Source organism: Oncorhynchus nerka, linkage group LG1, assembly GCF_034236695.1.
Source record: "Oncorhynchus nerka isolate Pitt River linkage group LG1, Oner_Uvic_2.0, whole genome shotgun sequence".
NCBI classification, from domain to species: domain Eukaryota; kingdom Metazoa; phylum Chordata; class Actinopteri; order Salmoniformes; family Salmonidae; genus Oncorhynchus; species Oncorhynchus nerka.
This window is the reverse complement of record NC_088396.1, coordinates 34,252,604-34,265,664: the sequence shown is the minus strand read 5'-3', so window position 1 is coordinate 34,265,664 and position 13,061 is coordinate 34,252,604. Positions and strand designations below refer to the sequence as shown.

The following is a 13,061-nucleotide window of genomic DNA, read 5'->3' as shown; positions in this document are numbered from 1 at the left end:
GCTATGTTGTTCAAACAGTTGGAGACGGACCGGAGGGTGTATTCATAACAGTTCAACTGTTCTACCTTGTTAGCAAGCAAAGACATCCAAGGTGGCTAGACTTGAAATATACAGATTAGCTGGCTACTCACTAGCACGTGGGCTTGTGCTAGAGAGATTGTTTATGAGACCTATGTTACATTTCTGTAATGCCTGCTACCCAGTAGCGGTTCTAGCTTGTCTGGCTCCCTGGGCGAACTCCCGTTTCAACGCATCCCAAAAGACTCAATATATCGCAAAAGATACAAAATATCAGCATAATATAGACGTCTTTTAAGTAGCTACATACCTTTATCTTTTGCGCGTTTCTCCTCTTCTTTCATCTTTTTCCTAATCTGATGGCTTAGACCTTTTCTTATCCATTTGTGTAGATTTGACACTCGAGCATCAATACATTACCCATCCCCCAACACTGTCAACCAAGACTCAAGACTAAACCAATTCACCTTGGTGGTGTGCAGACTTGTTTTTATATTATTCTTAACAATTTCGCACAAACCAGAAAAAAATGCAACAATATGTCTGTGAAACTATATATATTCACAGTATTATGAATTATTTGTGGTTTATTTGGCAGCATTTCATAGTGTGACTGGTTTTAGTACTGTACAAAGTTAGAGGAGCGCTAATTGATAGATTCCCCCGCTCCCCCTACCTCGGGCTTCCAGTGGGGAGACCTGAGGTCAACCTACCCCCGCCCCCTCTCCATCTCGTACTTCTGAGTGGGAGACCTTCCCAGGCAGTAGCCTGCCTAGCTCACCAACTAGAATCAGGGTGCCCACTCCGACAAGGTTAATTGACCCACAGTCCCACACGGTGACATGATATCATTGACGTGACGTGCAAATGAGCAATAGAAAACCGATCGTGCAAATGTCCCCATTCCAAAAATGTTTGTATCTAAATCCACTACTGCTGCTACCAGAAGAAGGTCATTATTAGTGGATGTGCATATTGCATGGTTCTGGTTAAATCTGTTAAAAATAAATAATGTTCACAGACAGATGTGAAAGCCAGATTAGTGATTATTGCAAAAAAAAGCAGGTTAAACTATTCTGATAAAATAATTAAATGATTAGTGGTAGTGGAAGGCTTATATTTAGCCTAGATATCATTTTACAAGCCCTGAATTCATTAGATTATTCCTGAGTGTTTGAAATGCAGTATTGTATTGTGCAACAAAGCTTATTTAAATCTATATATATTGTGAATCACCCATAAATTTGAAAAAATCTAGATATGATTTTTAGGCCATATCGACCAACCTTACCACACCCTCCCCTACAAGAATCTGTTATAGCAGACGGCTATAATCTCCTGACTGTTTCTATGCAGAGTATAACACAGACAGTAGCAACTGACTGACTGCAACAAACTCCATGTCCTTGCCCTAAATGAGTCATCATTCTGTCAAATTGTAGATGACTTTATTAGTATTCACTCTATATGACTGTAATGTATTCCACTATACATTCCAAAGGGAGTAGATAGACAGGCCTTCTTCTATTTGATCCACAGAAATATGGACTTCTCATCTCGCTGTAGTGTGGGGGTAAACTGTGGTTTTATCCTTAAAGGAACACATCTGCCCTGATTATCAGTTCCTACCTGCAACATGAACCCTTTCTTCTATCAGTTCCTACCTGCAACATGAGCACCACCGTCTTCACTATGTTCCACTGAGACTTCCGTCCATCCACGATGACTGTGAAGCCTCTTGCTTTACACTTGTCACTGAAGAGAGGAGAGAAGATAGGGAAAAAACATGGTGATTACATCTACCTGTAATAATGTGTGCTCTTGCTCCATGAATCTGACACCAAGGATCCCAATCTGGCCCTTAAATAAGACAGTTTCATATATGCAGATGAAGTAAGCATGACTACAGCAATTGAACCCAGAACCTTGGTGCCACGCTCTTAACAACTGAGCCACAGAGGACCATAAAGCCAAGGTAAATATTGAACAGAAGTGTGTGATCATCATGCAGGAGACATAAGCTTACATAGCGTGATCCTTCTTAGCATGTTATTTCGGTTATCTCTCCTACAGACTAATGTAGCAGAACTATCTCAATCTAAATAGAATGCTGAGAGGCCAATGAGTATGCAATAGTGTTGCTATACAAGTGCTTTTTCAAAGGCAATGGAGCCACCTATCAGCAACCTATCCTTAACTCAATATACAGTATACCATCCACGTGGTCTGCGGTTCTGGGGTTGGTTGAACCTACTGCCAAATTCTCTAAAACAACTTTGGAGGTCATTTATTGAAGTGAAATTAACATTAAATTATATTGTGGACATTCCTGCAGTCAGCATGCCAATTGCATGCTCCCCCAAAACTTGTGACATTGTGTTTTGTGACAAAACTGCACATTTTAGAGTGGCCTTTTATTGTCCTCAGCATGATCGTGCTGTTTAATCAGCTTCTTGATATGCCAAACCTGTCAGGTGGATGGATACTCTTGGCAAAGGAAAATGCCCACTAACAGGGATGTAAACAAATTAGAGCACAACATTTGAGAGAAACAAGCTTTTTGTGCATATGGAACATTTCTGGGATCTTTTATTTCAGCTCATGAAACATGGGACCACCACTTTAGACAGTGGTGTAAAGTACTTAAGTAAAAATACTTGAAAGTACTACTTAAGTAGTTTTTAAGGGGATATGTACTTTACTATTTACACTACCGTTCAAAAGTTTGGGGTTACTTAGACATTTCCTTGTTTTTGAAAGAAAGCACATTTTTGTCCATTAAAATAACATCAAATTGATCAGAAATACAGTGTAGACATTGCTAAGGTTGTAAATGACTATTTAATGGAATATCCACATAGGTTTACAGAGGCCCATTATCAGCAACCATCACTCCTGTGTTCCATGGCACGTTGTGTTAGCTAATCCAAGTTTATCATTTTAAAAGGCTAATTGATCATTAGAAATAATTTTGCAATTATGTTAGCACAGCTGAAAACTGTGCTAAAGAAGCAATAACACTGGCCTTCTTTGGACTAGTTGAGCATCAGCATTTGTGGGTTCGATTACAGGCTCAAAGTGGCCAGAAACAAAGAGCTTTCTTCTGAAACTCGTCAGTCTATTCTTGTTCTGAGAAATTAAGGCTATTCCATGCGAGAAATTTCCAAGAAACTGAAGATCTCGTACAACAGAACAACTTCATTAAATAGTACCCGCAAAACACCAGTCTCAACGTCAACAGTGAAGAGGTGACTCCGGAATGCTGGCCTTCTAGGCAGAGTTGCAAAGAAAAAGCCATATCTCAGACTGGCCAATAAAAAGAAAAGATTAAGATGGGCAAAAGAACACAGACACTGGACAGAGGAACTCTGCCTAGAAGACCAGCATTCCGGAGTCACCTCTTCACTGTTGACGTTGAGACTGGTGTTTTGCACATACTATTTAATACAAATGTAATACAAAACATTTAAAACCTACATGGAAATTGCATAGGAGGAACTACCATGTGGGTACAAAATGTAAAATTACATAGAGTAATTAAAAAAGATTTTGACGGAGAAGAAATGACTCCTTGTAAATTATAAGAAAGGAAGATGTTCTTAACCAAATACTTTTATTTTGTGTGTTTGTTTTTTGTTTCCTGAGTGTGTGTGTATTGACAAGAGAATTATATTATGGACAGAAGATGGATCCTAATTTTGGTAATAAGTGTTGTAAACAACAGTGATATTTGAAGCTTGACACTGGTATAAAACATTAGGTCTTCTGTATTCTCCAGTAGTAAATTGGCAGACGCCTCAGTATGAGTTCTAATACAAGGTATCAGGTGCCGTGACCAATTAAAAGGTACAAATACCATAACTACTCTCCGTGGAAGTGGGTATCATTACCTTGAAAAATGGTTAAAATGGACATATATTCGCAGCCGGCCGCGACCAGGGGTTCCATGGGGCGACACACAAATTGGCCTAGCGTCATCCGGGTTAGGGAGGGTTTGGCCGGTAGGGATATCCTTGTCTCATCGCGCACTAGCGACTCCTGTGGCGGACCGGGCGCAGTGCGCGCTAACCAGGTCGCCAGGTGCACGGTGTTTCCTCCGACACATTGGTGCGGTTGGCTTCCGGGTTGGATGCGCGCTGTGTTAAGAAGCAGTGCGGCTTGGTTGGGTTGTGTTTCGGAGGACGCATGGCTTTCGACCTTTGTCTCTCCCGGTGCCATACGGGAGTTGTAGCGATGAGACAATATAGTAACTACTAACAATTGGGGTAAAATTTTAATAATTAATTAATTAATTTTAAAAAGTACATATATTAGAGCCGTGAGTGATGAAATCTAAACACTCTCGACACAGTTGAGAGAGGCGCAAAAATAACCACCATTGAAATGTCATCTGTTGTTTCTGACAGATAGAATAGAAGAGGTAAACTATAACAAAGCCATAAAGGCATTAAAAGAAGCGCAAGAGCATTCTACCAATTCGGCTTGAATATGAAAAAAATCTAATCATGGATAAAATTGGGCAGCATTTCCCCGCCGACGGAAAAGTTCTAATCTATTAAATAATTCTGTGATGCTATTGTGAGTTGGCACAATGACATACATTTTTAAAGCTCAATACACCAGCGTTTTGATGTTAGCATTCTTTAAACAAAAAAGCAAAACGGATAAAACCAAAAATATTAGATGTACTCAGAATAATCGCACTAACCGTAGTTAAGTACATTGAGTATTTAGTATACTTATTGGTCATAGTAGTATGCCAAATATTCCCGGATGTCATACTACATTCGGCAAAATACGAAGTATACAAGCAGTGGACACTATTTCCGTGCTTTTAGGACCCATAATACAATTGTTCTGAAAATGGCCGTGGCTTCACAACATTTTAAAATGGCAGATAATATACATCAGAAGTCCGACAAGAGTGGATACAAATTCATTGCATTAACTAATTATGACAAAAGTAAAGAACATGTTGAGCAATGTTATAAAGTAACTTTTCAAATAAGTTACATTACACGTTATGTTGGCTGACAATTTGTTAGTTACTCTATCCTTATGAACCGCATAGCATATCATTACAGCAGTATGTACCGGTAATATATATTTGCTAACTAACCCTAACCCTATATATTTGCTAACTACCTAAGGTTAGTTGGCTACTAATACATCAAAATTTTCAGTATATTAACTATATGCTTTCCAACTACCCAACGTTTATTGACTTGATTATTCATGTCTTTCTTAGCTTAGCTAAATGGTACAGTCGTTGTGCGTTCTCAATGGACATTGTTAATGTGGATGGTTCGTAAATTCGCTCTGGCTATCAGCTCCAACGAAAAGAGAAAGAAAACCTTTAAAGGGGTTGAATGACCTCTATTCTGACTTCCTGGTGAGGCCTAATCACCCTCACTAGAAAGAAAGAAGACATTGGGTGAGATGTAAACACTAATAATTAAGAATTATTATAATTATAATTTGAATTGTTATTCTAATTTGTTTATTTTTTATTGAACAGGCAGTGATGTTGTTTTTTAATTACCGGTCCCCTGGGGCTTTTGGTAAATATGCAAATTTGTTTCTTTACATGTCTGCCTATAAAACGAATAAACGTTTTTCCCACCTCCAGTTTATATGAAGAAGTGTATTGCTGTTGTTTGTTTGTTTTTGTCTTTGTTTGTTTTGATACAAATTTCACCAGGTTGGGTCTACTGTACAGTTGGGATTTCTTCCTAAGGGCTAACTCTGCGGGGAGGTCACCAGTATGATAAGGGAGTATAAGCAAATTTGCAAAATGGTTTCAACAGTATTTCATTGGTTGATTTATGGCTTAGTTATCTTTTTTGCAATAATGCTTATTATAAATTATGTTAAAACTTCTTCGGGCTAGGCCCCTTTGTTCTCAATTTCCACCTGACTGACGTGCCCAAAGTAAACTGCCTGTTGCTCAGGCCCTGAAGCCAGGATATGAATATAATTGGTACCATTGGAAAGAAAATACTTTGAAGTTTGTGGAAATGTTAAAATAATGTAGGAGAATATAACACAATATATACGGTAGGAGGAAATCCAAAGAAAAACCAACACACCTCCAGGCTGTGTAACGGCTATTTTACCAAGAAGAAGAGTGATGAAGTACTGCATCAAATGACTTGGTCTCCACAATCCCATGACCACAACCAAATTGAGGTGGTTTGTGATGAGTAGGACCGCAGAGTGAAGGAAAAGAAGCCAACAAGTGCTCAGCATATGTGGGAACTCTTTCAAGACAGTTGGAAAAGCATTCCAGCTGAAGCTGGTTGATAGAATGTCAAGAGTGTGCAAAGCTGTCATATAAAATATATTTTGATTTGTTTAACAATTTTTTGGTCACTACATGATTCCATATGTGATATTTCATAGTTCTACAATGTTGAAAATGGTAAAAATAAAGAAAAACCTTTGATTGAGTAGGTGTTCTAAAACGTTTGACCACTAGTGTATGCTAGTGTTTTTTTTGGCTTATGCAGGCTTGTTGCCTTGTGTGACTTAGTTATACATCTGGGCATACAGATAAGAGTCGGGTACGACCGCAGTATGCAACATCCCGTTTGTACTAGCTGCAGGAACTCCTCTGTGTGGAATCTTGCAGGAAGGAACACACAATGTTGGCAATGTCAGCTAGCTTAATCTACACAGACAAGCTAAACTCATTTTATACACTCTGTTCCCCACTGTTTGCACACATCTGCCAACTGCCACATAGACAAAGAGGTTGGACTTTTCTTTGACAGCTGAGAGCCAACTCTGTTCGTTGGTCCTTCACTATGCACTGTTGTAGTGCATAGTTAACTGCTCCATTTTTGCAAATCTTATAAATTGTTGTTTGAAGATTCTGCAGTCTCTCTTCCCTTTGAGCAGATAAAATACCCTACACCCCTCATTACTTTCCTGGATTAAGATTTTGTACTTATCCACAGTGGCTTTTGTTCGCACCAACAATGTTACCTCCAGCTACTTCCCTCTCCACGCGGGGGCCAGCAGGGTTGCTGTTTATCCCATTTCCTATTTGATATGGCTATTGAGCCTCTTGCTATCGCCCTGAGGGCGGAGGAGAGGATTAAGGGAATACTAAGGAGCGACATAACTCACAAGGTGTCCTTATATACAGACAATCTTCTTTTATTCATCTCTAATCAGTGTAGATGAAGGAGAGAAGACAGGTTTATTTTTAAGCCTTGAGCCAATTGAGACATGTATTGTGTATGTGTGCCATTCAATGGGCAAGACAAAATATTTAAGTCTTAGGTGCCAGGCACACCGGTTTGAGTGTGTCAAGAACTGCAACGCTGATGGGTTTTTCATGCTCAGCAGTTTCACGTGTGTATCAAGAATGGTCCACCACCCAAAGGACATCCAGTCAACTAGACACAACTGTGGGATGCATTGGAGTCAACATGGGCCAGCATCCCTGTGAAACGCTTTCAACACCTTGTAGAGTCCATGCCCCGACGAATTGAGGCTGTTCTGAGGGCAATAAGGGGGTGCAACTCAATATTAGGAAGGTGTTCCTAATATTTTGTTCTCTCAGTGTATGTGTCTAGATGTATACAGTATAAGTCAATGGTGATAATACAGGGTGTGCCAGTAATGGGATCTTACCTGGGGATGCCAAGGAGGTAATCCAACGTGGAGCTGAGCTCCTCCATACTGGTCTGTTCTGTACATAGTGGAATGGTAAGGATCAGCCCACTGCGTCTGTCCTTGCCTCCTGTGAATATGAAACAACCAGAAAATAAACTCTTAGTCACCTTATGCAGAAATAAAGTTGATATAAATAATTGTATTTCTCATTGAAATAAAATCTATTTTGCAAGAGAGACCTGGTGTATCTACCGTAGTGGGCGTACCCATTAGTGTACCAGTCAAATTGCCATGGTCAGAGGTTCCAAGACAGTTCTAATCCTAATTCTAAGGTATCTACATGGATTAATTGTACGAGTCATTAACAATGAATCTTCAGAGAATGCACACTAAAAATTGCATGTAAAATAACAGTCATATAACGGCAGGTTTGGAGAAGGTCAGGCAGAACCAAGTATTCAATGTACGGTCTGCCAAGAATCAACTATTAAAGGAGGAGTAATGTCTTGTAAACGCCAAGGATAGCTGCAATGATGGTGGAAGCTCTGCCTCTGGGTGTATCCCAAATGGTGCCCTATTTGTGCACTACTTTTGACTCCGATCCAAAAATGTTGAGGACCTCTTGGCCGCAGAGACAAAAGTTTGTTGTTTCCAGCAATTCTAGATATTTTGCAATGGCTTATGCCGTGTTCTTATGCTTCTAAGTGACTCAAACATTATAACAATATCTATGGGCACCAAATGCCATGACATTTTAGTCAATGAATAGCAATCTCACGTAAGTGTTCCTTTTGTCCAGGTGGGAAAGGGCAGTGTGGAGTGCAATAGAGATTGCATTATCTGTCGATCTGTTTGGGCGGTATGCAAATTGAGTGGGTCTATGGTTTCTGGGATAATGGTGTTGATGTGAGCCATTACCAACCTTTCAAAGCACTTCATGGCTACGGACGTGAGTGCTACTACGGGTCTGTAGTCATTAAAGCAGGTTGCCTTTGTGATCTTGGGCACAGGGACTATGGTGGTCTGCTTGAAACATGTTGGTATTACAGACTCAATCAGGGACATGTTGAAAATGTCAGTGAAGACACCTACCAGTTGGTCAGCACATGCCCGGAGCACACGCCCTGGTAATCTGTCTGGCCCCGCAGCCTTGTGTATGTTGACCTGTTTAAAGGTCTTACTTACGTTGGCTACGGAGAGCGTGATCACACAGTCATCCGGGAACAGCTGATGCTCTCATGCATGCCTCAGTGTTGCTTGCCTCGAAGCGAGCAAAGAAGTGATTTAGCTTGTCTGGTAGGCTCGTGTCACTGGGCAGCTCGCAGCTGTGCTTCCCTTTGTAGTTTGTAATAGTTTGCAAGCCCTGCCACATAAGACGAGCGTCAGAGCCGGTGTAGTATGTTTCAATCTTAGCCCTGTATTGACGCTTTGCCTGTTTGATGGTTCGACGCAGGGCATAGCAGGATTTCTTGTAAGCTTCCGGGTTAGAGTCCTAGATCTCGAAAGCGGCAGCTCTACCCTTTAGCTCAGTGCGGATGTTGCCTGTAATCCATGGCTTCTGGTTGGGGTATGTATGTACAGTCACTGTGGGGACCACGTCCTCAATGCACTTATTGATAAAGCCAGTGACTGATGTGGTGTACTCCTCAATGCCATTAGAAGAATCCCGGAATATGTTCCAGTCTGTGATAGCAAACCGTCCAAACAGTGACAATATGTACGTGGAGAGGTATACGCCCACTAAAAACCACTTAGCATCTCGAATGATGGAGTAGCCACGATTAACAACGTAAAATGAGTGATGTGGGTGAAAACAGTGGCAGTGATAGCCATGGAGACAGAGAATATATTATTGATAAAAAGGGTTAAACTGTTTCAGTAATTTGGAAGCGGTTTGGCTTTTTGAAGTAGAGCAATGTTTGGTGCAAATTGTTCCGTAGACAGGTGGCTAAGTTTGGTAATATGACAAACCTTTTTCAACATCTGATGCAAAATCACTCTTTGGAACATGGATGAAGTTTGAGTTTGCGCCATGGTATTGTTAAATGCCCCTCAATCAACAGCCAATCTAGGGATGTTTGCCCGAAGCAGTCAAAACCAACACCGTTCATCAGCCACTCCTTGGGCTACAAAACATATTTTGCCAATTGGCCTTGACCCCTTTTACTGCCGACACGGAGCCCCGCTGATCCATTACGAGTGGTCTACCGACGTAATCCACCCGAGGGGTTTCAACAGGCTCCTCCGTCGCGACGTTCCCTGAAGGCCCATCTGCTAGCCTGCTAGCCGCGGCCCGCTAGCCGTCTAGAGCATATTGTACTGTTAGCTGAGAGGACCATCAGCCAATTTCTTAGGCTACAATACCTATTTTGCCAATTGGCCTGGACCCATTTACTGCCTACACGGAGCCCTGTCGATCCAACACGACTGGTCAACCGACATAACCGTCCGAGGGGGCTACAACAGACTTCTTCCATCGCGACGCCCCCTAAGGCCCTTCTGCTAACCCCGGCCCACTAGCTGTCGGAATCGCTGTGTCTCCAGCTCGCCTAGCTAACCACGGGTCCCTATGATCACTTGGTTACGCATGCCTCTCCCAATATCCATTGCTGTTTTGGTTAGTGATTATTGTCTTATTTCACTGTAGAGCCTCCAGCCCTGCCCAATATTCCTTAGCTAGGCCTTTTGTTTCACCTCCCACACATGCGGTGAACTCACCTGGTCTAAATTATGTCTCTAGAGACAAAACCTCTCTCATCGTCACTCAATGCCTAGGTTTACCTCCACTGTATTCACATCCTACAATACCCTTGTCTGTACATTATGCCTTCAATCTATCCTTCAGCTCTAGAAACCTACACCTTTTACTCTCTGTTCCGAACGCACTAGACGACCAGCTCTTATAGTCTTTAGCCATACCCTTAACCTACGCCTCCTCTGTTCTTCTGGTAATGTAGAGGTTAATCCAGGCCCTGCAGCGCCTTGCTCCACTCCCATTCCCCAGGCACTCTCATTTGTAACCGTAAAAACCTTGTAACCGTAAAAACCATGGTTTCATGCACGTTAACATTAGAAACCTGAAAAAGTTTGTTTTATTCACTGCTTTAGCACACTCTGCCAAACCAGATGTCCTAGCCGTGTCTGAATCCTGACTTAGGAAGGCCACCAAAAATCCTGAAATTTCCATCCCTAACTATAACATTTTCCGACCAGATAGAACTGCCAAAGGGGGCGGAGTTGCAATCTACTGCAGAGATAGCCCGCAGAGTTCTGTCATACTATCCAGGTCTGTGCCCAAACAATTTGAGCTTCTACTTCTAAAAATCCACCTTTCCAGAAACAATTCTTTCACAGTTGCCACTTGTTATAGACCCCCTTCTGCCCCTAGCTGTGCCCTGGACACCATATGTGAATTGATTGCCCCCCATCTATCTTCAGAGCTCGTAATGTTAGGTGACCTAAACTGGGACATGCTTAACACCCTGGCCGTTCTACAATCTAAACTAGATGCCCTCAATCTCACACAACCAGGATCTCGGCGAACACTCCCTCATTGCCTGCATCCGTAATGGGTCTGCAGTCAAACGACCACATCTCATCACAGTCAAACGCTCCCTAAATCACTTCAGCGAGCAGGCCTGTCTAATCGACCTGGCCTGGGTATCCTGGAAGGATATTGACCTAGTTCCGTCAGTAGAGGATGTTATGCAGGTGAGTGAGGACCCAAAAGCGGTTTAACAGAAACAGAGTCTTTTAATGTCAAAACACAGGGAAGACATAGATCCTCTTCAGATGTATCGATTGACAAAATAGACAACCCGCAGAGAGGGCGACAAATAAATCATAAAGTCCTCTGATCTTTACAGGAGAGTCCCCTTCTAGCAGCAGAGGAGAATAGCAGGGTTAGCGGCAACAGACTGCTGGTCTCTCCGGGTAGGCGCGGGTTGTAGAGGACAGAGGTACCTGATCACACGTAGCATCTGATGAAGAGGCAGATTACGACAGGACGGGACAAGGGTGAAGCAAACGAGAATCTGACAAAGACAGAAGCAGAAACAGAGAGAGAAATAGAGACCTAATCAGAGGGAAAAGGGGAACAGGTGGGAGAGGGTAAACGAGGTAGTTAAAGGAGATGAGGAACAGCTGGGGGAAGGAAAGGAAGAGAAGGTAACCTAATACGACCAGCAGGGGGAAACGAAGTGAAGAGAAAGAACAGGAACAAGACATAACATGACAATACATGACAGTACCCCCCCCACTCACCGAGCGCCTCCTGGCGCACTCGAGGAGGAAACCTGGCGGCAACGGAGGAAATCATCGATCAGCGAACGGTCCAGCACGTCCCGAGATGGAACCCAACTCCTTTCCTCAGGACCGTACCCCTCCCAATCCACTAGGTACTGATGACCACGGCCCCGAGGACGCATGTCCAAAATCTTACGGACCCTCTAGATAGGTGCGCCCTCGACAAGGATGGGGGGGGGGGGACGAACGGGGGCGCGAAGAAAGGGCTTAACACAGGAGACATGGAAGACCGGGTGGACGCGACGAAGATGTCGCGGAAGAAGAAGTCGCACTGCGACAGGATTAATGACCTGAGAAATACGGAACGGGCCAATGAACCGCGAGGTCAACTTGCGAGAAGCTGTCTTAAGGTGAAGGTTTTGAGTGGAGAGCCATACTCTCTGACCGCGACAATATCTAGGACTCTTAGTCCTACGCTTATTAGCGGCTCTCACAGTCTGCGCCCTATAACGGCAAAGTGCAGACCTGACCCTCTTCCAGGTGCGCTCACAACGTTGGACAAAAGCCTGAGCGGAGGGGACGCTGGACTCGGCGAGCTGAGACGAGAACAGAGGAGGCTGGTACCCGAGGCTACTCTGAAAAGGAGATAGCCCGGTCGCAGACGAAGGAAGCGAGTTGTGAGCATATTCTGCCCAGGGGAGCTGTTCTGCCCAAGACGCAGGGTTACGAAAAGAAAGACTGCGTAAGATGCGACCAATAGTCTGATTGGCCCGTTCTGCTTGACCGTTAGACTGGGGGTGAAAGCCGGAAGAGAGACTGACGGAAGCCCCAATCAAACGGCAAAACTCCCTCCAAAATTGAGACGTGAATTGCGGACCCCTGTCCGAAACGACGTCTGACGGAAGGCCATGAATTCTGAAAACATTCTCAATGATGATTTGTGCCGTCTCTTTAGCAGAAGGAAGCTTAGCGAGGGGAATAAAATGAGCCGCCTTAGAGAACCTATCGACAACCGTTAGAATAACAGTCTTCCCCGCTGACGAAGGCAGTCCGGTAATAAAGTCTAAGGCGATGTGAGACCACGGTCGAGAGGGAATGGAAAGCGGTCTGAGACGGCCGGCAGGAGGGGAGTTACCGGACTTAGTCTGCGCGCAGTCCGAACAAGCAGCCACGAA

The 13,061-nt window shown here is 43.1% G+C and overlaps 1 protein-coding gene across 2 annotated transcripts in view; it reads right to left on the bottom strand.

Annotated features, from left to right (window-relative positions):
* The window catches only part of LOC115129580 (SEC14 domain and spectrin repeat-containing protein 1-like), a 69,112-nt gene that overhangs the window by 40,548 nt on the left and 15,503 nt on the right, over nt 1–13,061 (bottom strand). For both annotated transcript variants that reach the window (XM_029660108.2, XM_029660116.2), the window contains exons 4-5: nt 7,660–7,768; nt 1,683–1,773 (exon numbers count right to left, since the gene is read on the bottom strand). In XM_029660108.2, the coding sequence (XP_029515968.2) occupies nt 1,683–1,773; nt 7,660–7,768 (200 nt within the window). The remainder of the gene's footprint in view (nt 1–1,682; nt 1,774–7,659; nt 7,769–13,061) is intronic.